Raw genomic sequence first — 27,309 nt, 5'->3', positions numbered from 1 at the left:
GCCGCTGACCCAGAGGTCGCCGCTTCGTTCTCTCTGCTAATAATAATGATGTGTTTTTCCTCCTGGCCGCCGCGTGGGTCGGGGGCGTTTTACAGGTCGTGAAAAGGGCGTTTGAAAAGCAAAGTCTGAAAAAGAACGGGTGGTCGTGGAGAGAGGCTTTTTGTGTCGCATTCAAAGAGCGTCAGACATGAAATATTCAGGCCGTGCTCATGTCTAAGTCATGCCCCCATGTATGTGGCCATCCCATAATCGCACTGCTCCTGTCTGTACAGCCCAAGGGAGACGACGTTGGTCACATAATTTTGGGAAAGTTGTCGTAAAGAATATCAGGTCACGGGAGGAGATACGGATGATGCCCAACATGCTTCATTATAGGATGTGTTTCACAGAGTGCAGCTCTAAGGATCCAGCTAATATCTATGTGTGTGCGTGTGTGTGTGTGTGCGTTTTTGTGTGTGTGTGTGCGTGTGTGTGTGTGCGTGTGTGTGCGTGCGTGTGTGTGCGTGTGTGTGTGTGTGTGTGTGTGTGTGTGCGTGTGTGTGTGTGTGTGTGTCCACAGCCGTGCTACGAGCGAGTGAAGGACTGGCTTAATGAGAACCTGGTGGCCCTTTGGATCTTTGCTCTATGCACAGCACTCACTCAGGTAATTACAGCTTTTAAGTTGCATGAATTCCTTTTTGTCCGCAGACATTAACTCAGCACTTGATAAACGGCGTCAGACGGAGGCTCTCGCTTTGTAACAAATAGACCAAGTGCTTCCAGTGACCTTTGCGCTGAGGATGCGGCGTCCGGAGCCGTGGGAGGCCTCGCTTTTCAGCTCCTGCAGCTCGTCTCCAGCGCGAGGGGCTTCGAGCACAAACAGGAAGCATCTTTTACACTGGCTCCTGTGGCGCTGCACTCAGTGCTGCTCGACTGGTGGATTCTACAGAACCTCAAGACACGTGATCACCTGCAGCAGCAGCTCAAACAGCAGCAGCAGCGTGTGACACACTGCTTTATTCAACCTAGAGTCACATTCTGGGCTGTAATCTGTCTGTCCCACTGTGGGTCTTTAATTCCAGTTGTTTGTGTGTTTTACTGGAGCGAGACGTGTCACACGCATCCGGTTTGTGCATTAAATAAAGGCTGAGGCAGCGTTTCAGGCAGGAAGCGTTCCCACAGCCAGGACGCAGCACAAGCACACGTGTGGATAGAAGTGAAGGAGCGGCTGTGATGCGTTCACTGCAGGTCTTTATATGTGATGGCGGACGCGCAGGCGTCACAGACAGGCGTCACAGACAGGAGTCACAGACAGGCGTCACAGACAGGAGTCACAGACAGGAGTCACAGACAGGCGTCACAGACAGGAGTCACAGACAGGAGTCACAGACAGGCGTCACAGACAGGAGTCACAGACAGGAGTCATAGACAGAAGTCAAGGACAGGCATCACAGACAGGCGTCGCAGACAGGCGTTGCAGACAGGCGTCACAGACAGAAGTCACAGACAGGGGTCACAGACAGGCGTCACAGACAGGAGTCACAGACAGGCGTCACAGACAGGAGTCACAGACAGGCGTCACAGACAGGCGTCACAGACAGGAGTCACAGACAGGCGTCACAGACAGGAGTCACAGACAGGAGTCACAGACAGGCGTCACAGACAGGAGTCACAGACAGGAGTCACAGACAGGAGTCACAGACAGAAGTCACAGACAGGAGTCACAGACAGGCATCACAGACAGGCGTTGCAGACAGGCGTCACAGACAGGAGTCACAGACAGGAGTCACAGACAGGCGTCGCAGACAGGCGTCGCAGACAGGCGTCGCAGACAGGCGTCGCAGACAGGCGTCACAGACAGGAGTCACAGACAGGCGTCACAGACAGGAGTCACAGACAGGCGTCACAGACAGGAGTCACAGACAGGCGTCACAGACAGGAGTCACAGACAGGCGTCACAGACAGGAGTCACAGACAGGCGTCACAGACAGGAGTCACAGACAGGAGTCACAGACAGGCGTCGCAGACAGGCGTCGCAGACAGGCGTTGCAGACAGGCGTCACAGACAGGAGTCACAGACAGGAGTCACAGACAGGAGTCACAGACAGGCGTCACAGACAGGTGTCACAGACAGGCGTCACAGACAGGAGTCACAGACAGGCGTTGCAGACAGGAGTTGCAGACAGGAGTCACAGACAGGCGTCACAGACAGGCGTTGCAGACAGGAGTCACAGACAGGAGTCACAGACAGGAGTCACAGACAGGAGTCGCAGACAGGCGTCACAGACAGGCGTCACAGACAGGCGTTGCAGACAGGCGTCACAGACAGCCATCACAGACAGGCGTCGCAGACAGGCGTCGCAGACAGGCGTCGCAGACAGGAGTCACAGACAGGAGTCACAGACAGGAGTCACAGACAGGAGTCACAGACAGGCATCACAGACAGGAGTCGCAGACAGGAGTCACAGACAGGCGTCACAGACAGGCGTTGCAGACAGGAGTCACAGACAGGCGTCACAGACAGGAGTCGCAGACAGGAGTCACAGACAGGCGTCACAGACAGGCGTTGCAGACAGGAGTCACAGACAGGCGTCACAGACAGGAGTCACAGACAGGAGTCACAGACAGGAGTCACAGACAGGCGTCACAGACAGGCGTCACAGACAGGCGTCACAGACAGGCGTTGCAGACAGGCGTCACAGACAGGAGTCACAGACAGGAGTCACAGACAGGCGTTGCAGACAGGCGTCACAGACAGGAGTCACAGACAGGAGTCACAGACAGGCGTCACAGACAGGCATCACAGACAGGCGTCACAGACAGGCGTTGCAGACAGGCGTCACAGACAGGAGTCACAGACAGGCGTCACAGACAGGCGTCACAGACAGGCGTTTCAGACAGGAGTCACAGACAGGAGTCACAGACAGGCGTCACAGACAGGAGTCACAGACAGGAGTCACAGACAGGCGTCACAGACAGGAGTCACAGACAGGCGTTGCAGACAGGCGTCGCAGACAGGAGTCACAGACAGGAGTCACAGACAGGAGTCACAGACAGGCGTCACAGACAGGCGTCACAGACAGGCGTCGCAGACAGGCGTCACAGACAGGAGTCACAGACAGGAGTCACAGACAGGCGTCACAGACAGGAGTCACAGACAGGAGTCACAGACAGGCGTCACAGATAGGAGTCACAGACAGGCGTCGCAGACAGGCGTTGCAGACAGGCGTCACAGACAGGAGTTGCAGACAGGAGTCACAGACAGGCGTCACAGACAGGCGTTGCAGACAGGAGTCACAGACAGGCGTCACAGACAGGAGTCACAGACAGGAGTCACAGACAGGCATCACAGACAGGAGTCACAGACAGGCGTCGCAGACAGGCGTTGCAGACAGGCGTCACAGACAGGAGTTGCAGACAGGAGTCACAGACAGGCGTCACAGACAGGCGTTGCAGACAGGAGTCACAGACAGGCGTCACAGACAGGAGTCACAGACAGGCGTCACAGACAGGAGTTGCAGACAGGAGTCACAGACAGGCGTCACAGACAGGCGTTGCAGACAGGAGTCACAGACAGGAGTCACAGACAGGAGTCACAGACAGGCGTTGCAGACAGGCGTCACAGACAGCCATCACAGACAGGCGTCACAGACAGGCGTTGCAGACAGGCGTCACAGACAGGAGTCACAGACAGGAGTCACAGACAGGAGTCACAGACAGGCGTCACAGACAGGAGTCGCAGACAGGAGTCACAGACAGGCGTCACAGACAGGCGTTGCAGACAGGAGTCACAGACAGGCGTCACAGACAGGAGTCACAGACAGGAGTCACAGACAGGAGTCACAGACAGGCGTCACAGACAGGCGTCACAGACAGGCGTTGCAGACAGGCGTCACAGACAGGAGTCACAGACAGGAGTCACAGACAGGCGTTGCAGACAGGCGTCACAGACAGGAGTCACAGACAGGAGTCACAGACAGGCGTCACAGACAGGCATCACAGACAGGCGTCACAGACAGGCGTTGCAGACAGGCGTCACAGACAGGAGTCACAGACAGGCGTCACAGACAGGCGTCACAGACAGGCGTTTCAGACAGGAGTCACAGACAGGAGTCACAGACAGGCGTCACAGACAGGAGTCACAGACAGGAGTCACAGACAGGCGTCACAGACAGGAGTCACAGACAGGCGTTGCAGACAGGCGTCGCAGACAGGAGTCACAGACAGGAGTCACAGACAGGAGTCACAGACAGGCGTCACAGACAGGCGTCACAGACAGGCGTCGCAGACAGGCGTCACAGACAGGAGTCACAGACAGGAGTCACAGACAGGCGTCACAGACAGGAGTCACAGACAGGCGTCGCGCTGCTGATCCTAACGCTGCACCTGCTCTCTCTCCCCCTGCAGATCCTGGGCCTGGTCTTCTCCATGACCATGTTCTGTCAGGCGGTGAAAGTGGAGACCTTCTACGCCTAGCGCTCGACCTCTGCCCTTCGGCGCCGGAGCGGAGCGGAGGGACAGCGATGCCCCCCCCCCCCACCACCACCACCACAGACTCTCTCCATCACCCTCCCTCTCCGTTCCACTTCCCTCAGATGTCACCAGTTCACAGATTCTCCTGCTAACGATCAACAGCACAGTGTCAGTGTGTGATCCCTGACTTGGTTCCTATGCTTTGCTCTGTGTCCAACGCTAACTTCTGTGATCCATTCTATGATGCAGTATTACCCACCTGTATAAAACACGTGTAACCCATTTTTTAATATGTGTTTGCGTTTAAGTTATTTTGCGGCGCCCGTGCTGAACGCGAGCGGGGGCGGTGCGGTGTGTGAAGCGCTGCGAGTGCATGTATTAAATGTTTGGCTCCACTAAAGCGCCGGCCTCCTGTCATTCCTCCACAGGAAGTCCCACACCTTGGCTGACAAACAGGAGCAGAACCGGCGCCTTCAATAGTTAACGCGGTCCCGCCGGTGGGACGGGTCCGAGTCATGAAATATTTGACAGCGTCTGAGTGAATGAGGCACTAATTATAGCAGCGAGGAGCTGCGGCTTCGTGTCCTACAGGACGTGCGGCTGTTTCACTGTGCAGTCGTACACGAGACGTGAAAATGACGCCGGCTGGAATAAAAAAGCCTCAGTCAGAGAAATTTACTTGAGCAAGTTGAAGCACTCCTGATTTGGGCCCGGGGCGATTTCCCCCCGGCGCCGTCAGGGCTCCAATGACAACATTCATCTCTATCTTTGAAGCCTCCTCTGACCCTTTTGTGACTCCTTCATTCTTTTTTCTTGTTGCCGGGGGCGTCAGGCATAATCCAGGCCACGGCCGCACCGGAGACTCCCTGATTAAACAGCCCCACAGGAAAAGGCTCCTCAGCTGCAGTTTCAGGTCCAATCACGTGCCGGAGGTCGGCGTCGGTTAGGACTTTCTGAGTCCCTTTAAATAATCTGGACCTCAGAGAGCAGATTTTCCCAAAGCAATCAAATGTGCGGAAACATTTCAAATTCGGGTTCTGAGCCAAAGCTGAAGAAAGCAACCTGACGTGACGTGACTCGGAGCCTTCAGCTCCTCTGAATAATGAATCCATGCTCTTTGAAAAAACTACAAGGTCGTTTAACAACTGTTGTTAATACAGTTCCAGAATCCTCTTGACTCTTGGATTAAAAATAGTCGCTGTCTGCTGTAAAATAAAAAAAATCGCTTTTACAAAATTGTGCATATTTTCCTAATCCAAGCAAAGATGATGACAAAACACGCTGACTGCTGAATATTTGAACCGTGTTCTGTGAAAAGGTCACAGGTGCAGAAGACTGAATGAGTCACAATGAGACGATCGTCGTCACAAACACAGCGTCAGAAAACGTTTCAGTTTGTGTCACGTGACGCCGTCGTTTTCAACCAGATGCCCGTTCAGTTCCCAGTTCTGACTGGTTCTGTCCCAGCATGCACTGGGTGAAACAAACGGACCCGCTTTTCTTTTCATATTTCAACGAGCCGCCGTTATTTGTGGATCGTGAGTCAAAGCCGCCGACGGCATCACAGACGCACAGACGCTGGTCTTCATGTAATATTTAACGCGAGCGAGAAGACGAGGCTCTAAATCCAGTCAGATCACAGTTGGCCGCGGTTCCTGAAACGGTGATATCTCACATCACGCGTGTTGAAGCCTGGTTCCGTTCACACGGAGCGGCCTCTATTTCTGCCTCTCTCTCTGAACCCACTCCCACGTCGCTGCAGACGTCAGGACAGACGTGCAGCCACTGGGCCTCACGTCCGTGAAGCATTTTGAGGTTTCTTATTAGAAATCAGTCAGTTTATGGGTCGGAAGCAGTGGAGTCTCAGAGCAGCATTATGAAGCAATAAATGAAAATCCTCCACGAGGCGTGAGGTGACAGGACGACGCTCCCACTAAAGCCTCGTCACGCGCTGGATTCCTCTCAGATGAACGTTACAGCGAAGAGGAGCTGCAGCTGTTTCTGAGCTAATGAGGCAAAATCCCACTATTTTAAGCCTCAAACAAAGTGCGAGCGCTTCCCGGAGCGCGTGATGGAGCTGAACTCTGGGTTTCAGGACAGAACCGGTGGAATGAGCAGCGGCTCCACGTCCCAGGCTTCACCCGTACAGTGATATACGGCTCTGGAGCCCTTCAGCCCACGTGGCTGCTGCTCAGTGGTACCGGAAGCGTCCGTTTCCTGCAGCACAGTCAGCTGATCGGCGCCTGCAAGGCTCCAGTCGACTGACGGCTCGGTGCCGTGTCTCCGCTGAGCCGCTTCCTCTCCCCCGGTCTCATGCATTATTCATTCCCGTGTTCGTGGGCTTTCTCTCATCTTGTGCTTGGTCAATAAAACATACATGCGTCTCCCGCCTCATCCTCTCATCCTCCATGCTCTCAGCCTCATCCTCTCATCCTCATCCTCTCATCCTCCATCCTCTCATCCTCCATCATCTCAGCCTCATCCTCTCATCCTCCATCCTCTCAGCCTCCATCTTCTCAGCCTCATCCTCTCATCCTCTCATCCTCCATCCTCTCAGCCTCCATCATCTCAGCCTCATCCTCTCATCCTCCATCCTCTCATTCTCCATCATCTCAGCCTCATCTTCTCATCCTCCATGCTCTCATCCTCCATCTTCTCAGCCTCATCCTCTCCTCCCTGGTCCGGGGAGGCTTCATCCAAACTACAGGTTTGTCTCCATTTCAGGATCCACAGTTTGATCCGATAATTCCGTGGTTCTAACTGATGCTGAATCCAATAACAGCCGCGTTCAGGAAGCCTTGACTTCGATCTGCTGCGTCTCTGGCGCATGTGCAGCGTGTCTGCTGCACATTCACATCCATCAGCCTCCGCCCGCCTTCGTTTGAACCTCCACCCATCAACCGTCACAACAAAATGCAGCACAATTTGTAAGAAGTAGGAAAAAAAACTTCAATCCCACTTGAATCAACTTTTCTATTTTTTTGAAGTTGAGAAGCTGCTACCGTTTAAATGTTCAAACCTTCACCCCACAATCTGCGTTTTTCCGGAGCCGTCGGTTCACAGCCTAAAATTATTCATTATGTTTTGCTGACGTGTGATGTCGGTGTTGACGATGCTGTTAATACGTGACAGCAGCCTGGCAACCGCTGAAAAGACGCCGCTCCTTTGTCAGAAGCCTCAAATGTTTATTGTGTCTTTCGTTTCTGAAGCTGAGTCATTTTTTAAGCGTATAAATTAGAAATCTCATCATCCATAAAGTGGCCAAGTAGAAAGCGTTTATTAGACAGAAATGAAGCCCTTCTCCTCAAACTAGTGCATCGTGGGTAAACTCACCTGCGCTCAATGATTGAACGCCGTCAGTGAGTGCTCTCTGTTACTGGACTTTAAGGTCAGTCCTGGACTAAGACGGGTCCTCATCCCGGCGCTGCTGCTGGAGATCGGCCCCCTGCTGTGACGGAGGGCACCGTCCACGTCAGACCCAGTCCTCCAACGTGAGCAGAGGCGTCTGGCTGTTAACTCAGCTGGTGGTGTGTGTTGATGATCTCCACCGCGCGTCCAACACTAAGCTGTGATCCTCTCTGCCTCTTATCAGCGGCTCTCAGGGGCCGTGGCTGAGTGTGGTCCGGTCGGTGCATGTGTTGATGCCCCCCCATCGCCTGACTTGCTGCAGCCCGTCTTTTAACCTGCTGGTGGTGGTGGTGGTGGTGCTGCTGCTGCTGGCGCGTCGGCTCTCGGCCTGATTTCCTCTGGTTCTGACAGCTGTGGTGTCTGTTCCTGACCCGCTGCCTCAGCTCCTCCTCCTCCCGGCTCCTCTCTGTTGTTCTGCTCTGGTTTTTTGTGTTGGACCTCAGACTTGGGTGTTTTTCTGTTTTCTTCAGTGTTTCAGAGGCTCCTGATCTCGTCCAGCTTCTCCACTGATGCTCGTCCTTTGCTTATTTGATCATTAACGCGCTGTTTAACGTGGTTCTGTCTTCCATCGTTTTTAAACCAGTTTGTAAACCAGTCACACAGCAGTGGAGAGCGTTAATGTCTGAGCATTCGAGAAATCAGGCAATCTGACAATCAGAAGTGGAGCTGGGTCTGTATTACAGTACAAGGAGCCAACCGCTGCAAACAAAACGCCACCGCTGCACAATTCACAGCAGAACAAGGTGGAAAACCTGCAAAAATAAGCATCCAGGGCCTCATCCCAGTACAGGAGCAGGAAGCAGCCTGGGCTGAGCCGCACAGGCCCGGCCTCCAGGGAAGCGTGTGCGTCCAGCGATGCTTTTCTCGGGAAAAGTGCACGCGTCCACTCACGCAGGCCTCCAGTGGGTGCATCAGCCTCGAGTGGAGAATCTGCAGCCGTTGATGAACGAACCCTGAGCAGGACTCACAGATTGGCCCTAATTCCTTAGTGACTCTGAACCCACCAACTTGTGGAGCGTTGAAGCAGATCGTTCCTGTGACTCATCCGTCAGTTGTATTGTTACACCTTTATTACCACTAATGCAGCTTTAAACGATAGTTTATGCTGCCAATGCACGATTCAGCCTGATTGTAGTGACAGTGGTAAAAGCTAGTGCCAAGTTGTGCAGACAGTTATTTTTCCTCCGGTGCAAAATAATAATTTTGCAAATGAGAGATTTCAGTTTTCAAATGCAAAATGTTCCAAAAACACATTTTGACATGTTCATCGCGGGTTATTGTGCATCGTTGCATCCTTGCATCCATCTGCATCCAGCACAGGTACCGGCAGAGAAGCCGTTCCAGGAGCTTCATCCCTCTCCAACGCGTCTGCGGCTTTGGGGCCCACACATCAAAGGAGCCGGGAGCAGCCAGAGGGGCCCTGGAGCCCTAGCCGGGAGCCGGAGCAGGATGAAGGGCTGTAGAAAGTTCCGCCGCCAGCGCAGAGCCAGCGCGGCGTCTGTTTGGACTCGCCGCTGATCCACCGTCAAACAATCCCAGATTAAATCGCATGCGGCAGCATCGCGCCTGCTCGCGTGAAGCTGCTGGGCTCAGCGCTAGGAGTTCCACTCTGTGGTATAATAGACTTCTACTGCACTCACCCATTTTCTTTAATGATTCATGAGCAGCCAGAGAACAGACGTGAATCAGCTGCTTCCAGCTGTGAGCGCTGCACCACGTGAGGCCGGATGCAGATAATTATGGCCTGTAAATCGCCCTGTTCATTGACTGAGCGCATTTACAGTCTGCTGCAACGCGCCGCCGACTAATTATAGGCCCAGTTCAAACCCAGACAGAACTAATGACACAAGTGTCTCGAGTTCTTCACCTCCGTTCAGTTTAACACTCGTAGTGGAATCAACGAAACGCAGCCGTGACATAAAATCAATGCGGGGTTGAAAAGGCAAAGCTGACAGTGTTCTGTTGACAGCCAGCGGATGCAGAGCAGCATTAGCGCGCTTTCTGTCCACGTGGTGAACTAGCATCCACCAGCTGCGCTGCAGCATCCAGTCAGGCTTCAGGCCGTTGGGTACCAGCTCCTCTGTGGTTTATTATATTAAAGGCTTGAGGTTGTTTCCAGCTGGCGCTTTAAATGTTATTAAATTGACACTGCAGTGAATGAAGAGAGGTTTAATTATTAATAATAGCATATAATAAAATTATGATAACTTATGATAGGTCGAATACAGATAGATGAAACTAAAACCTGACGCTCGCATTCATTACATGGAATGTTTTTACAGTGGCCTGGAACATAGGCGGTGCCTGTTTTACGTCTGGCTGCTCTTATCAATCATGGATGTGGTTGTAGGTACACAGCTCTGTCTTCACCACAGCACGAACACCGACACCAACACAAGGGAGTCACCTGAAGGTGAACTATCATCAATGACGCAATCAATGGACTCTTTGAATCTCCATTCATGATACAAAACAAACTATTTCAATAACAGAATGATGTTTGCTTGTTTAACAGGCTTTGTTTACCATTTGAATACATTTATCAGGAAGCTGAGGATGCAAATGACCAGCGTGACTGTGAGAAGTGTCAGGATGGACACAAATGTGACCATTTGGCTTCACATTAGCAAAGGTGCTGCATGAAAGCAGGTTTAAGTGCCTCAGTCAGTGAGTGGGCGCCAGTCGACTGGAGCAGCGTGCTCCAATTCCACGCGGTTTACTGTGGATAAAAAGAAATAAGCAGGAGAAGGCAATTAATGAGAAAACAACACAGTCGAATCAAGCAGGTCTGACGAAAGAACCTGCGTCTACGTGCTACACAGGCTAATTCACTGACTCAAAACCCATGGAGACGTCTTTCTCCTAATTTTTTGCTGGGATTCATAATGGTGTGTGTGGGCTTTGAGCAGAGGCTCAACGACCTGTAAACCAGTCAAAATGCAGCTTGAATCTGGAACGCAAGGTCAACGAGCCGACCGTGCAGGCTCCTTGTTTAAAGGCTGGTTTCTGGGATCCAACGAGCTCAGATCAGCGGAGCCCCAGAATGAGACGGTCGCTAAACGCCTGGAAACGCTGCAGGCGACGACAGAGCAGCGGCTGAAGGAACAAGCTCACATCCGTCCGTGTGACAGAGAGCTGAGACGCCTCAGACATAAAACACTCAACTTTGATCATGAATGAATGAACCTATCATTGTCAGAGCGCTGCAGTTTGCAGTTTTCTAAAACTCCTCCGTTTGTTGGAAAACCATCTGTGACCAAACTCTGGAGAGCAAATAAAACCAGAGATGTGTAACAGTACTAAAGCAGAGTTTATTAGAATAACAAAGAAAACATCACAAAGACAAAATAGCTATGACTGATCCTCACGTTGTTTCTCATACAGCAGGTTTAACAGACACGTGCTGGGGCCTGAAGACGACCGTCAGCCTGTCTGCACCTCGTAAATATCCCAAAGACTGGATTTGAGGAGGAGAATGTTTGCACACATGCTCACACACACTCAGACCAACAACACTTTGGTCTTCTTATTGTCCCAACAGGTTGCTACGCACTTCACCCGGAGACTCTGATGGAACTGAAACGTGCTGCTCTCACGGATCAGCACCATCGGGGTCTCCACAGGTAACAAATCAATGAAGAGTCAAGGACGAACATGCACACGCGTTTATTTATAATTATTTACAAATCTGCAGAACCCAAAGCGTCGCCTCCGTCGCGTTCTGCTCATCATTCATCGTCTGGACTCAGCGGGAGCCACGTGATGGTTGAGGTTAGTGGATCCTCGTCAGCTCCTCCACAATCTTAATGACCTCATCCACTGTGGCTTCACGCTTCATGCCGCTGCCATCATCGATCTGAAATCGAACAACACCTCACTGTGAGCCTCTATTATTGAGATGAGCCCAGTCAGTGCTGCCTGTGGTCCATTAGCTCCACCAGTAAACTGATACATGTACAGAGGAGAACGCAGCCTAGAACTCATTTCCCTACAATTAATGCAAATGTGCACATTGTCAGATGCAAAAGCTGTTTGTATTTGACAGAATTGTTTTAACTTCCTGCTTTTTGGCTTCAAACATTAGTTTTTTGGACTTTTTTCAGGAAACAGGAAGCGGCCTTTGTTTCGGAGCCAAGTGTGTTTTCTAAAATACAGTAAGAGCTAATGGACACTGAGCCCATTTGTCTACCTGCCAAAAGTGATGTTGCCACCTGTTCTGCCATGAAAATTATTCATAGCTCCTAAACACAAAGCGCGGGAGAAACTAATGAAGCTGTGGAGAGGGTCTCTGCAAGTTCAACTCTGCTTTAAGCCAAAACACAAACGACAGAAGTCATTAGTTTGTTGCTCCAGCAGATGTTTGTCGTACCTGTGCTGTAACGACTGCTATGTCTCCTTCACACTGAACTAAATGATTTCACTTTAATAGCAAAGAGCAGCAATAAAGGAGACGTTGAGTAAGTTTAATGCATTAGTGTCAAACAGCTTGTGTGTCCTTGGCTTCGAGTCATTAAGCAAAAGATGAGCTTTCTTTCATGAGGATATTTTAAGACATAGAAAAAAAATAGTTACGGCAAACAACATGAATAGGAGTGTGTGTGTGTGTTCCTCTCTACCTGAAGGGAGCTGACGACCTCCTGCATCTTGGCGCGGCCCAGATCCAGGAAGCTCTCGATGAGATCCCCGTCGATGAACCCTGTGGCCTGCTCCGTCTTACGCTCGGTGTGGAAGGACCTCCAGGTGCTGCAGAGTCAAGGACGTTCAACACAAGGACGCCGTTCTACTACAGCTCCACTATCCTGCATTCTGTCCCAGGCTCAGCCCAGAACTTTCTATTAGGCCTTCATAAGATCTCTTTTGGACTTTTGCAAACATAGCAATAATTAGTGTGTTGTTACAGAGGATCTTCATTCATCATCCCATGTTGTACTAGTGCGTTTTACCAATAATCTACAATACACTGTTACCTTCTTTGCAGAATATCGTGTTATTTTCTTGACAATGGAATTCATAGTTTTGTCTAATATGTCTGGAGCCTGGCATACTTTATAAAGTTACATCAAAGATCCTGACTCCAACTTTTCTAATCTGTTAATTACTCATTGCTGCTAATTACCTGACGAGCGCTGAATGGATTTACAGATTCATATTTGCAGTTCTATAAACACACGCTGGAGCATTGAGTGAAGGATATAAGCTGTGCTCGATCTTGCCCACGCTCTTGATGACCTTGTTGAGACGGTTCTGCAGGTCCAGGAGGAGGCTGTACCAGCCCTCCGACAGGGACGTGACCAGGCCTGAAACACAGCCACACTCCTCGTTAGACAACAGAACCGCTCAATGGGTGACGAGGAAACCCGCTCTGACCAAAGCTGCCATCACCTTCAGAAAAGCTGCATAATGAATAGTAAATGGGACTATGCGGAGAGTAAAATGCATGATTTTAATAGTTCAATGTAAAATATTTTGTTCTACTCTGAATCCTGCAGCCTGCGATCCTCCATGTGACAGTGAGCACATTCTTCTGCTGCTCTGGGGAAATAATAGGGAAATAATCTGCAGTTGAAGTGACAGTAGACAAAACACCGCTGATTTGTAATGCAGAGCTCATCTGCCTGGATGTGAAGTGGTGAGAACTGGGGAAACGGCAGTTTGATGATATTAGTGCTAGGAATTCAATTAATGGTTTCAATTGGTTCATCTATAAATTGTCACAAATATGATATTGGTGCTTACACATTAAAACTACAGTAAAAATGTCTGATTCTATTTGTGTCTAAATATTCTGGACCCTAATTTAATACTTCAACCTAGAAGCTCCTCTCAGTGATGACGGCTCTAACTGCTCCTGGGTAAAACTCTCCGAGCTTCTCACACCTGGGTTTAGACAGTTTGTCCCACTCTGTGTGACAGATCCTCTCCAGCTCCATCAGGCTGGATGTGAAGTGTCTGTGAGCTGTCATCTTCAGCTCTCTCCAGAGATGTTTAATGGGATTAAAGTTTGGGCCACTCAAGGACCGTACTCTAGAGTTCTGGCCGTACACTTTGGATCACGGCCACTCTCAGGTCTCTCTCTCTGGAGGGAGCTTTTGCTGACAACTTGTTTGTACTCATCCTTCTCTGTGCCCTGCTCTGAATCACCTCCAGGTTCTCCTCACCTTGCCTGAATCACAGCTGGGTTTGTTCAAAAGCTTGACCTGATCTGTGCATCACCACAAAATGTCATTTAAATAAAATGGAGGTTTCTTTTTAGCTTATTGTCAAGTTTTCCAAAAAGTAATTGAATCTCTTCTTTTACATAACATGTCCATGTATCATTCTTTAATATCTGGATGTCACCAAACACATTAACTACAGATCGTTTCCTGCTTGGTTTGTGTAACTGTGTGGTCAGTTTCTAATAAACAGCCGATTGAGAACTTCAGCACAGCTGGGATGACCGGCGTGTCTCCAGTCGAGGTTCTTATTTCCTGTTAATCTTTCAGCAGACTTTATAAAGAATGAAATGGTGTGGTCACTGCTGGTGCAGAGGGAGAACACTGTTTTCATCTATTTCATCATTACTGCCAGTTGTTACTAGTTTAAATCTAAGTAATGATGCATGAAGCTGTGATTTGTCCTCTTTTCTTCTCCCTCTGACTGAAATATTTGTTTGGATTAAATGTGTTTGACAGAAATGTGCAGAGAAACTGGTGTGAGATCTGCTCCTGACAGGTGATTTGTCCCAGTGCTTCAATGAAAACCTGACCTCTGGTTTATGGGCGTTGGATACTGCGTTAACGTTTGTTCACTGGGGACTCTCTGGTAGCGTAACCAAACTGCTTTCTATCAAACATAAAACTAAAACTGTTCATGAGTCCAGATGGAGGCAGGCGTCTAAGTGGACGTGGAATAATCCAACGTGGCTGCGTGTGAGAATGTCTGCGTTGCGCTCACACCCACCAATCATCCCGTTCACGGTGCCGAACAGCACGGAGCCCTGCGTGGGCGTGGAGCTTTCACCCAGGTTCTGCAGCACCAGCGAGCCGTGGCAGAAGACGTTGACAAACTCCCCGAGGTGGAAGACCCCCACCTCCTGCAGGTGCTGCCGCTCCTCATCCGTCGTGGCCGCGCTGACGGGCGGCAGAGACAGGAGAGACGAGTAAATGAAAAGTGATAAAAAGGTGTCAAAGCCAAGTGAGAAAGTGACGGTGGCAAGAGTGATCGATTAAGCCAAAGACAAACAAGAGGGGCAGAAATAACAGAAGCGCCAGAAAAGGTCAGAGAATGATGGAGAGGTAATGGATGAAAGAGTGACGAACAGCGGAGAGAGCAACAGGAGATGTGATACAAAAATAAAGGTCACCAGCGCTGAGTGGTCTGACCTGATGTATTAGAGGGATAATACGTAGCGGCATTAATGGAACACACTCGCTTTCTCAACACATCTGTCTTCCTTTTCCTGAAATCAACTCGTCTAACAGAAAATGACTGAAGTAAAAAAATACAGGCGAGCCGCTAAGAGCTCAGTGGCAGAATGACTCATAATATCTAAAACAAACACACTGACAGCGCGTGTATCTAAAAGTATGAGAGGCCTCGCTGTGGAAAGAGCAGCCGCCGAGTGACACGATGCTGATGCTCAGTAAAAAGCTAATGGAGGAGGTTTAGAGAGCGACGGAGGCAGCGTGAGCAGCGATCACAGGGAGCAGCTCCTCACCTGTCCTTCTGACACACGAAGAGGTTGAAGGCGTTCTCGGCTCCCAGGAAGTTGTCGTCATCCAGGATCTCCACCGCACTCATCCAGTTAGGGTTGAAGTCTCGAGCAATCTGACCAGAGACATGAGGCGTGTGAGGAAACAACAGGGAGGAACGTTGGATCAGACGGATCGTCTCAGTAAATATTGCATTATCTATGAGCAAAGCAGGCGGACGCCCGGACACATGTTTACGGACAAAGACAGGCTACTAAACTAGCATCTACTTCATCCACGCAGCTTAACTGAACCAACCGTCTGAGCCTCGTGATCGGAGGTGAAGTTTACAGGACGTGATGTATGATGTATTGACCTGAAAACGATCAATCCATCCACAACACAGAAAAAGAGGCTGGTTTCATTTGTTGTTCTGTTCCTTTTCGTTACTTATTGAAGTGGATCCAGTCGATGAAGTAACTCAGAAGCCTGCCAACGAGTCCCAGTGAACTTCCCTGATTAACAAGTGAACCCAAGTGTAAAAACACCACATTTTGACGCAGACACACAGGTATGACGTGGTTTTATCACGTAAACCTCCAACTGTGCATTAGGCTGCATAAATTAGCAAGCGAGGACGAGCTCAGGAATGAACGTCAGAGCCGCATGTTTTCCCACGTTGGCTCTTCATCCTGAGCTGAACTGAAATCAGCTGAGTTGTTTGCGGTGCAGATGTGACAGTGGCTCCAAACTCCTCATCAAAACCTTGGCATCAAATTAGAAACTGATGTTTAACATTACAGACACGTTAACACTTTTGGTTTTGGCCTCTAGATGAATGTATTTTAATTCTGTGACTCACACGTCTTCTCGAGTGCAACAGAAGTTTTCTTATTTTAAAGTTGTACTCAACACGTGGTTTAGACACAGCTGTGGTAACTGAGGGCAGCGACAGGTAGCGCAGATGAGGACCAACACAAACCGGTGAGACTTTCAATCATCACAGATTCCTTTCAAGCTCTAGTTGTGTTTATAAAATGAATTCAAGCCACTTTTGTCTCCCACAATTATTACATGGAGCACAACGCTGCTGTGTGTGACCGGTTGGCACAGCTCTTCATTTGTATTCCTCAAATCGATACCAGCTCATCAAAAGGCTGCTAGAAATGTGTCTGCTACGACGAGCAGAGAAGAAAACAGCAGCCAGGAGTCAAAACCGGTAGGAAAACTAAACACACACTCCTCAAATGCAGCTGATTGTGACACATCACCTCTTCAAAGTTTCCCTCCATGGGTTTGTACGCCAGCAGCAGGACAGATCTCATCAGGTCTCCCACCAGGATGAAGTCTCCTTTAGTCTTCAGGTAAAGAGCCATGATGTTGTTGTAGTGGTTACACTCCGTCCTCAGCTCCTTCTCAGCCGTCCACTCGTACAAACGGACCTGAAGCAAACAGGAAGGCGAGTTACACACGAGCTGAACAGCCATTAGCTGCAGGAGAGTGTGATGAACAGACGTTTCGCTGCCACCCTGAAGAGTCGATTAACAATCCGAATTATCAGCCGCCACATTACACCAACAGTTAGCGGCTAATTACGCTCTCGCATCACGCCGTGGTTACTGGCTTTAATAAAGGCTCTTTGGCTCAGTGAGTGATGAGAGCTGGAGGTGCGTCTCTGGATCCAACTGCTTTTCACCTCGCGACACCGAGAACTTGTGTGACAAGGATTCAGAGCTACTAAAGCTCAGATGATGAGCAGCTTTCACTGGTGCCGCCTTTCCCAGATTCCATGTTTACATCATGTTTCTACTGTTGTTTGATTCATGCTTTCTCCATTTTAAATCTTTTGTGAAAGACTGTGGGTTAAAAATCCTAACCAACTAGATAAATAATACACTGCTATTGTTTTTTTATATGCTTAAACAAAGCAGCATCTTAAATTGATTGACTGTATCCAACCTGATCCAGACTATTCCTGCACCGTTTCCCAGCAGGAAACTTTATCCTCATCGACTACAAGAAAGGGAAAAATGCATACTTCTGATTTGGAGCGCTGCTTTTTCTTAATGCTGCTGTTCGACCCCATTAATATTTTACAGTTATTGCTTTTCTTGTTCATACAGGATTTCTGTAGAGTTCACAGAAATTGAAGGTTGTAGTTAAGGAAACAGGTTTCCAGCCTGCTGCAGCAAAAGAAACTGTCACAACCTTCGCTGTGTTGGCTTAGAGGTGTATAATGAGTCCTGACAGGCCACTACAGCACAATAACACTTCAGGAGCGATGCTTTGGACTATGGCAGGAGACCAGACTCCAACCCAACTCAGATGCTGTAAAACCTCTTTTTCCAATTCTATCCAGATGAAACCTGGTAGTGTTACATCTGCTGGAGCCGATTTCCTTTAACTCAGAGCAGACACGTTTTAATATTGGCTTGAATTTCAGTTTGTGCTGCCTCCTTAATTCAAACAAACATCAAGCCATTAAGATAATCATAATTATCTGATGCTGTCTGGTTGTAGGATCTGGACAAATTCTGAGCCAAAGTCCGACAGCCAAAGTCGGATCCCCTCAGCCAGTCACATATTAATACCCATATACATTCAGCTGTGATGCCTAATAATGAATTAGGAAGGAAACCTTTGCTCTTTGCTTTGTTTGAGTCACAGAGGCTAAAACAAAGTTTGTGACTGGTGCTGAACATATTAAATATTTTTGCTGATTAAACCACTGTAGCTGCAGCCAGAAATGTCACTAACAGCGATTACATGTACGATTAATGATTAACATTTTATGATTGAAAAGCAGCAGAAAGTGAGTGTTAGTCTTGAATGGTGATTTTCAGTGAAACTGTAACCAAGACCATTGATATCTAAAGATAAAGCTGCCACTTCAAGCTTTCAATCCTTTTAATCTACAGTTCAGGGTGGATGAGCAGGGCTTTATGTAGGACAGTGGGGAACCTTTCAAATTATACTGTGAAACCATTTCACACAGACCACGGATCTAATCTATTTGGAGATAGAACTTCCCTTTCCTACTAAACATAACATTTTGAACCAATACAACCAGTTACAAAAAATCTTTTCCTTGAACATTCTTACATCAACGTGGTATCTAATGCTTCATTAGTCCAAGCTAATCAAGCACCACTTACTGTGCTGTTGATGCTGGCCAGAAGTTTTCCATTGAACTCCACCATAGAATAGACTGCACCCTTCACCTCCTTCTCAGCCACAGTCTGCAGCTTCCCTGCAACAAACCACTGTTCAGTTAACATTCTGATGCCAACCAACACTCCGACAACACTTAAGTGAGGTTAGCAACACCTTTGAGAGAGAAGCGAGAAAAAGTTAAAGTGTGTGAAACATCCAGCGTGATGATAAGGATAGAACGAGAAGATGAGAAAAAGGAAATGATGAGTGAAAAAACACAGGGTGAGTAAAAAAGACAAAAATGAGGCAGGTTAAGGAAAAGGACAGAGCATCTGAGTTACTACTGACCGTCAGTGTAGTGGAAGACAATGATGCGTCCCTGCTTGGGTTCAGCCTCCTCTGGGTAAACCATGGCAGTGCCGACAATAAAATATACTGACGGGTCCTTTCCCAGACGACATGACACCATGCTGAGGGCGTACTCACTTGGGAGGAACTGATGGGCATGGAGCACTGACAACGATATCAAATACAAGCACTTAGGAAACAGAGTTACAGTGAAGAAGATTCTAAAAGGACACATTTCTGGTTAAAGTTCTGGAAACATCATTACTACAATTCTACGTTCAAGCACAATCTGTGTCCATGTGTTAATTCTTAGACCGAGGCAGTAAACTTAAGTTATAAAGGTTACTTATATGCACAATATAAGGTATTCCCAAGTGTTCTGTGCTGGCATAATAAAAACTGCAGATTCAAGTGTTGCAGCAGCAGCAGCAGCAGCAGGAGAAACGGTTCAGTCTGAATATACACTCTGTTTATATAACAAGGACAAGAACAGGTTTGAACAATAACCAAGAGGGTTGTGGTTAATGAAGATACAGGAGATCCACTGGTCACAACGTCTCACGTGTGACTGATTAGGTTCTCTAAATGATCTACATGGAGCTGTTATGTGCTGCAATGCTGAGAAACTCGCTGTAGACACGACGAGCTGAACCAGCCTTTATTTACATATTCATGTATAACATACACAAATTTATGCAGCGGTAGTAAAACCTTGCGTTTAAAAGAAAGGCTTGGTGCAGCAAAATCTGCAATTCAAAACCGAAAGGAGCCAAATCCTGTTACATCCAGCAGGCTTCAAGCAGATTATCTGAACTGAAGTCCAACCTGATCAATAATTTAGTAATTGAGTGTGTTTTACATATTGGCTAGTATTTAAATTATTAAGCACAAAACCTTGTTTAAGAACAAACCTGAAATATACATGAGAATAAGTGACGGATAGTGACGATGGTAGAACCAGTAACTGAATGTGTGGGACCACGCTGTGATAACACCCATTCACACTGACCTGGTTATTTTCCCAGATGAGGATATTATTCTACTATCAGAAGCTCCAGATGAAAATATGGGCTCTTAGAGATCAAATGGAAATGTATATTTGACTTTCCTACCCTCAAAGGTGTGCTGATCCACAACTAGAAGGCTGTGAACCTCCACCTCCTCACCAAAGGAGGTCTCGTGGGGAGAGGTGCTGCTGGGGAAGAGCTTGCTGGAGCTCACACTGTTTGAGAGAGCCTGGAAAGATGTGGATTTATGAGATGTAAAAATGGAGACAAACCTAATAAAGGGTGAAAAACTACTCCAATGAGCTGAACAGCCCGATGGGCACCATCTGCAGCGGCAGATGTGCAGCATTTACAAACAGGTGAACGCCTGATTTTAAAGCATTGTTTTGCTTTCACAAAGTTGCTCACAAAAACACAAAACAGAGTACAAACTTAAGCCTTTGAGGGTAGAGAGCTAAAATGAGTAGCAACAAAATGTGCTGGGACCAAATCTGGCTGATAAGACGTTTGATTATTTGTTCTCAAAGAGAGAATATGTTTAAATGATGGGTTATTACTCTTTCCTGGCAGCTGAAACCACAGTTCTCATTCCCTGACAAATTAAACAATCAATCAGTCATTAACTTCATTGTCATTTGAACTTGATTTAAACTTTCTCTCACAACAGATAATTTTAGCTTGAATAAGTACAACACTTTAAAAACCGCCTCTCTATCATTGAACCCTTTAATAAACTATGTGCACACAGAGCAGCACTGAAACAAGATTTTAAATATTACCCTTTGATTTTAAAACTATCGAAGCCCAAGAGTCTTGAATTATGCCAGTAATGAAGTTTTTGACGCAGATTATCTGAACAACCACAGCCCAATGTCGTTTCATGTAGCACAAGAAATACTCATGAGCAGGTACCTGCGTGCTGGCACTGGGACGAACGGCAGATGTGGTACCACTCACATCCTGAATCTCAACCCGGCTGGACAGAACCCCAAAACACTGGGAAACCTCCTGGTAACAGATGCGCCTGGTGAGGTGAGGTGAACACAGGGACAGAGATGTGAGGAGCAGAAAACGGGGACAGGAAGACAGCGGTAAACATGAAGACAGCAAACAAGGTGCCCCGAGAGGCTGCAGTCTGCTCTGCGACTGGGTGACAACAGTCAGGCGCTTAATGACTTATTTAAGAACAGAGTCAAAGCTGTCGCCTGAACGTTAGAGCTCAAACAGAGGGAAGAAACCATTATTCACTGCATTTTAAAACCAACAGTAGGAAGCAACAGATCAAACATGAAAACAGTCATACATACGACGGGGAAGGTATTTAACGGGGGACACACCTGGGAGACTCGTAGAGTGGAACAGTGCGAATGTGGAGTTTCTGAATCTCGTCAATGGTACCGATGGTCAGCGTGCTGTTGTTGGCCAGAGCCAGACTGTAACAATAGAGACGCAGATTCAATAAGAGCAAGAAAAACAGCAGGCGACACATCCAACGTCTGCAAACACAGCCCACAAGCCATCTCTGCATCTGACCTGTCAGGATAGCCCTCAGAGTTGAGCGGGCACATGTAATTGACCTCCTTCAGGTTGACGTTGGAGAAAACCAGCTTGTGGTTTGAGGAGTAGATGACAGTAGGTCGGTCGGAGCAGGCGAAGACGTTGGAGGTGGACAGAGACCTGAAGGTCCTCAGCACGGTGGGCTGGGTGCCCAGGGTCACCTTCTTACGCTCACTCAGGGCGCCTGCAGGAGGAACAACATGTTGGAAGCAGCTCTTAATTAGAAGCTTGTACACACTTAGATCAGTGACCTTGGGCCACTAGGAGAACCTCCACCCTGGTTACAGCCAGTGACGCTTCTCTTATGTACAGCTAACAGTGGAACTACAGTATGTGTTAACCATACAGAGGATTTTATGGTGTGGTCATATTTTGTCTCTTATGACCACTGCTCACAGTCTTTGACTATGGGCTGATCATCCAGCGCAGAATTAATGAGTACATTTATATGCACAGTAATACCTCGGGTGAGAGTCTCATCCTGTTTTGATTAAATCCCGAACAAGATGTTTACATGGAGTAACCTGATTAGATTCATATCCCTATGTACATAATTATAACATTATCCAGATTTCTGATCACTGCCTGCCAGGTCACTGGGTTGATGATTAGTTAATTAAATGATCAGTGGATAGAAAGAAAATTAATCTGCAGCTTTTTTTAATCAATTAACAATTTAAAGGTGCAGGAGCAACCCCAGACTTCAGACCTGCTGCTTTCCTTGTGTTACACATGTTTGGTTTATGGCCAACAAAATAAAATACTAAAAAAACAACATTAGACAAGTTACACAAAAGAATCACATCACCTGGGTGTGTTCCACATGGAATCACAACACATCTAGCTCTAGTCAAAGAAGAGGTTTTCAGTAAAACTTGGAACATGAGATTCTTCAGGCTACAAAGTTGTTCTTCCATTACATCCAAATACAGAAAGAGCTGGAGGTTATGCAACTCTGCATGAAATAGTATTCTAAATATGAAAACGTCGTCAGACAGCGGTCCTGCCTGGAGGCCTGCATTCGTCAGAGATCCAAGAAGCTCCGTAGTGACTGTGGTGTGAAGTGCTTACCGGTCTGCAGGTCCAGACCAAAGTAAAAGAGCGCTCCGTCTCCCAGGGCACACAGCAGGTAGTAGCTGCCTTCGAAGGTGGTCATTAGGATGGAGCGAGGGATGATCTCTGAGGACACACACAGATGAATGATTTATTTCTGTGCACTCTGGACTTGCAGGTTCACACATGAACACAAGAGTGACAAATGTCTGCAAAAATGCATCTGTCAGGAAAATCAATAAAACGTTGTCGGCCAGACCGAAAGGTAACTTTCTGAAAGAAACAACAAACTCCTGAATCGCTGCAGGGAGAATTAAAAGAATGTCTCCATTTGCCAAACATAGTCTCCAATTACATCAAAACACCGGCTGTGATTAAGTGTAAACCTATGGCTATTTCAAAGGTTCCATGTTCCATTTAAAGAAATCATTTCCTCAAGTAAGTGGGTAAAAAGGTAGAGATGCAGCAGAGCAGATGTCTCAAAAACACACAAAAATGATCATCTAAAAATAAAATGTTGTTAGAAAATTAAAGTTTAGCTATAAGACAACAGCGTGAAATTTAGCTCATTGCAGTTTTCAAGTGCAGCGAACTGGAGCACATGAACAGAAAGTCGGCTTCCCGTTCTCCACCAGCTTTTAATCTGAAGGCGCCTATGCCCCTTTAAACAGGAGTCTGTAATCAAGCTGTTCTTGTTAGGAGGCCAGTGAAGAAGACGGCGCCAGCATCGAGCAGCTGTCAATCAAAGTGGCTTTGGAAAATGGAGTGTGACGCGGTGGAGCAGCGTGGGGACGTCCTTCATGGATGAAGCATTCTAATTGGAAGCAACGAGTCCTGCCGGCGCCAGCTCCACGTTACGAAACCTCGTCTCCAGCGGCTGCTGACTTTTTCATAAGTTTAGCCAAAAAAAGTAGTCAGCTCCTCTCTTGAATAATTTAACATTTAAATATTTTCAAGTGCCTAAATGGTGGACTAAATGCACTTGAGTTCATGCTAAAGTACTGTACTATAAAGTAGGTACTCCGTCTGAGGCGCAATTTATAGTTATTAATGGAAATCTTTGAAACTGATTATATAATTAATGAAAGCTGCTAACAAGTCCACTTAAATTGACATTATCTGATCCAACTCATCAGTCTCAGCCCTCCGTCACTCTGCCCCCCGACTCTCTCACCTCCCCCCAGCATCTCCTTGTGCATGGCTGTGAAGCAGGGCAGTTTGAGCACGCGTGCAGAGATGTCGGTCCACAGTCCCACGGCGCAGAGCTGCGACTCTCCGCCACCCTCCCCCAGAGGTGTGATGTCCAGGCAGGCCACCTCGTGCTCCATCTCCGTGGTGCTAAGGGAGGATGTGAGACACAGGAGTGAGCTGCTCCGCATACGCTGGAGTGTGTAATAATTATGTCAACAAAATCACTAATGTTGTAGTTACACAGAGAAGAACCTGCCAATGACTTCATTCTCAGACGACACTCAAAAGCAGAAACGCTATAGAGTCCGTTCAGCTGAGAATTCACACCGTCTGCGGCTGCCAGACAAAGATTAATTTCCAATTTTTGCCTCAAAGATCTGTTGGCACTGCTGGACTTTTAGATAATTAGATTTTACCTTTCTCTGTTAGAGCTATGTGTGAGCTTCCTTCTCCAACAACAGCTCTGCTTGAGAAATGCTAAAATGATTAGGAGCTGATTAGTAATTTCTCCAGTGCCTGTTCCCCACAAGCAGGACTAATAGGCGTTAAGAGCAACTTGTGGGCAAATGGCTGCATCCATCACGAGGTCAGTGAAACTCTGCTCGGTCTTGAGGCTATTGTTCTTAACACATCAAAAGAGGAGGCAACCAGAACAAGTCTCCCATTTTGCCCATTATCACTTTATAATGACACAGTCATGCTATTTATGTCTCCATACAAAGCCAGAAGTAAACCACACAAATGTATACGTTTCAAATTATAAAGTCTTTCATATCAATGTGGTGAACGTCTTGATTTGTTTGGTGTTAAATCCACTAGACAAAAAAAAAAGAAATCGCTATTTTCTTCAACTCAGTCTAAACAGCCTGGTTTTCTATAACACTGACAAATAACAATAGCGAATTAAACAATGAAGACTCATCAATTATTCATGATGTTCTATCATTTTCGTTCTGACAAGGCTGCAAGCGAACACAGATATGGTCACCACTTTCAGCCATGGTTTCTGTATCCTCTTTTTTTAAACAATACAGTTAAAAACAGCCTTTTTTATTGTACCAGCAATTCCACGGGGCGTCAATCAGCAAAGAAACAGCAAAACTGCGGCTTTACTGCAGAGTTGTATAGAATGGAATGATCTCAAACCCTAACATAAATCAGGAGAGAAGAATCTAAAGCTGAGTTATTGTTTGAGGAGCTTTCATACAACTGGAGAACCAAGACTCTGTGTGTGTGTGTGTGTGTGTGTGTGTGTGTGTGTGTGTGTGTGTGTGTGTGTGTATTACCTGATCTGTTTAAGCTGGCCAGCCAATATCTGCAGGTAGTAGAGGGACCGTCCCACAGCCAGAACCACCTGAGTGTGGTTGCACGCAGCCACGCTGATGTTCCGGCCCTGCGGCTCCTTCCACTCGCTCACTAACGCCTTGCTGTCCTGGAGCACCAGGCGCACAGAACCTGATGTGATCTACAGTGGGAACACAAAAAAACATGATTATTTCATTTGAGTTTTATTTATGATTTTATTTACTTATGGTGTGGCTTTCAATAAATTACAAACCTAGATCAACTATGCAGCTGTTTGTCACCACTACTGACGCACATTGTTTTAAAAATATAAATCCCAATAGAACATTACTGTTAATAACAATAAGGTGTTTTATAATAGATGTAGTGATTTTAAATTGAAATTCATTAATCTTCTCTCTACTAAGCATAAATTGTGCAGATATAAGTGGAAAGCATAGCTTGGTAAAAAAAAAAAAAACACATTATTGGCTGTACATAAAATATTCAGTTCATCATCAAAAAAACTTCTGTGAAAAATTAAAGAAATGTTTTACAAGGCCATTAGAAAAGTTAATTTAATTTGTGGTGCATGTATAGAAGGGGTTTGTAAGTGTGTGTTAAAAGCCCCTCAGGTTAAGGAAATGAAATTAAATATTACAAATTCAATAATGTAATTTAAGGTGCTGTCCAGAACGTGAGACAAGGCAAAGCAAACAGAGCAGTAAATGTCTCATTAGGTACTGCAGCAGACTGACGACACATGGGGCTAAAGCACATATTTAAGAAAGGCTCTTTAACAGCTCCTTGGATGTTTGTTAACATTTAGGGTTAAAGCAGAAAAGACCAACGGACTGAGACTAACTGAAGGAACCGACCCACCTCTGACTAGAACCGATTAACTTCACTGTTGTGTTCATGAAGAATATTTAGTGGCCCTTTTACTCTGGCTTGTTCTCTAACCCCCTCAAAAGAATATTTTGAATATTCAGTTTTTTAAAAAATGCTTTGTTTGTTGTTTGCAACATTTTTAGCTGACGCTTTTTTAGATCCTCACGTTTTTGTGGTTTGCCTTTGCTTGTTTACTCAAAGACGCCGCCCAAAGTTTTGTCGTGAGGTTAATTAAAGCCGCAAATCTCAAAAGCTGAGCGGACGGAGGCAAAAAATAATTAGCCAAAACAGTGCTGAAAGCTGTAAAGAGCTGCAGAGTCAGACATTCGTTTTCACTGTAGAGCTCTGGGCGATTCTGAAGCCACTGGAGTCTCCATTACCGTCAGAAATATTACTGTGCACACTTTAAATGTTGTTTTTGCTTAATTAAAATAATAAAAATCTATAAAATACATGCATATTGTCTATGACAGAAAATGGGTTATGTCTCTTTGTTTGCTATTCTTAATATCTACAACGTAATGTAGTAGTAGCATCTTCAAGAAATATGAACAATACAAAATCTCACTGATGTCCTGCTTTAAAAGGTAGAATCTAAAAATATTGCGATTTTCAAGTGAATAAATGAACGAACGACAGCCTGATCTTGTGAACAATCAACAAACGTCTGCATGCATGTACGAACCTGAATGAGTTGTTGGTGCGCCACGTTCCCACAGTAAAAGGTTTGCTGGTTGTCTACGAAGCCTGGAAGCTCAGTCTCCTCCACCTCCTCGCCGCTCAGCATCAGCACTCTGGGGGGAATAATCTCGTAACGCAACAACACAAACAACCAACTCTAAAGATCTCTGGCATTTTTGCACGGACAACTCACCGTGTTTGACCCACAAAGGAGAGCACCAGCATATCATCCGTCTCCCTGCCTGCCTCCGAGCGGAGCGGCCACAAACCTTCAAGACAATTGGGACAAAAATATGAGGGTTAGAGAGAAACATCAATTTTTGCATCATCCTGCAGGGAAATTAAAATGTACAGGTTGCAGATCCCTCTCAGTGACTCATTGATTGGCTAAGTGAATAAATGCCTCTAATCAAGAGGCCAGGGGCAGAAGGCAGCAGCTGAGGCTTTTAGGGCAGTGATGGTCAATAACAGCTGAAGCATAACAAGTGCAAACAGACGTTAACTGGCCCATGTGTCTCATTTAAGCATCAGAGAAGAGTCGAGGGAGAAAAACCTAAGTTTCCAGGATTAAGAGGTCTCTGACATCATTAAATCCTGATGAAATTCTTCAA

The 27,309-nt window shown here is 47.0% G+C and overlaps 2 protein-coding genes across 5 annotated transcripts in view; one reads left to right on the top strand and one right to left on the bottom strand.

The window, feature by feature from the left end:
• The window catches only part of tspan4a (tetraspanin 4a), an 80,070-nt gene extending 75,218 nt beyond the window's left edge, over positions 1 to 4,852 (top strand). For all 4 annotated transcript variants that reach the window (XM_029144102.3, XM_041069999.2, XM_029144101.3 and 1 more), the window contains 2 exons: positions 560 to 643; positions 4,387 to 4,852. In XM_029144102.3, the coding sequence (XP_028999935.1) occupies positions 560 to 643; positions 4,387 to 4,455 (153 nt within the window). In that variant the 3' untranslated portion in view covers positions 4,456 to 4,852. The remainder of the gene's footprint in view (positions 1 to 559; positions 644 to 4,386) is intronic.
• A 6,299-nt stretch (positions 4,853 to 11,151) lies between these two features.
• Positions 11,152 to 27,309, bottom strand: part of ddb1 (damage-specific DNA binding protein 1) — a 25,968-nt gene continuing 9,810 nt past the window's right edge. Inside the window, exons 11-27 of the mRNA XM_029144664.3 lie at positions 26,892 to 26,967; positions 26,703 to 26,811; positions 25,129 to 25,307; positions 23,826 to 23,989; positions 22,670 to 22,777; positions 21,575 to 21,782; positions 21,379 to 21,474; positions 20,954 to 21,065; positions 20,147 to 20,270; positions 19,035 to 19,199; positions 18,689 to 18,783; positions 16,805 to 16,975; positions 15,560 to 15,669; positions 14,803 to 14,972; positions 13,055 to 13,157; positions 12,477 to 12,600; positions 11,152 to 11,716 (exon numbers count right to left, since the gene is read on the bottom strand). Of these exons, the coding sequence (XP_029000497.1) occupies positions 11,633 to 11,716; positions 12,477 to 12,600; positions 13,055 to 13,157; positions 14,803 to 14,972; positions 15,560 to 15,669; positions 16,805 to 16,975; positions 18,689 to 18,783; positions 19,035 to 19,199; positions 20,147 to 20,270; positions 20,954 to 21,065; positions 21,379 to 21,474; positions 21,575 to 21,782; positions 22,670 to 22,777; positions 23,826 to 23,989; positions 25,129 to 25,307; positions 26,703 to 26,811; positions 26,892 to 26,967 (2,198 nt within the window). The 3' untranslated portion in view covers positions 11,152 to 11,632. The remainder of the gene's footprint in view (positions 11,717 to 12,476; positions 12,601 to 13,054; positions 13,158 to 14,802; positions 14,973 to 15,559; positions 15,670 to 16,804; positions 16,976 to 18,688; positions 18,784 to 19,034; positions 19,200 to 20,146; positions 20,271 to 20,953; positions 21,066 to 21,378; positions 21,475 to 21,574; positions 21,783 to 22,669; positions 22,778 to 23,825; positions 23,990 to 25,128; positions 25,308 to 26,702; positions 26,812 to 26,891; positions 26,968 to 27,309) is intronic.

Source organism: Betta splendens, chromosome 3 (assembly GCF_900634795.4).
Source record: "Betta splendens chromosome 3, fBetSpl5.4, whole genome shotgun sequence".
Taxonomy (NCBI): domain Eukaryota; kingdom Metazoa; phylum Chordata; class Actinopteri; order Anabantiformes; family Osphronemidae; genus Betta; species Betta splendens.
This window is presented reverse-complemented; position numbering and strand designations above follow the sequence as displayed.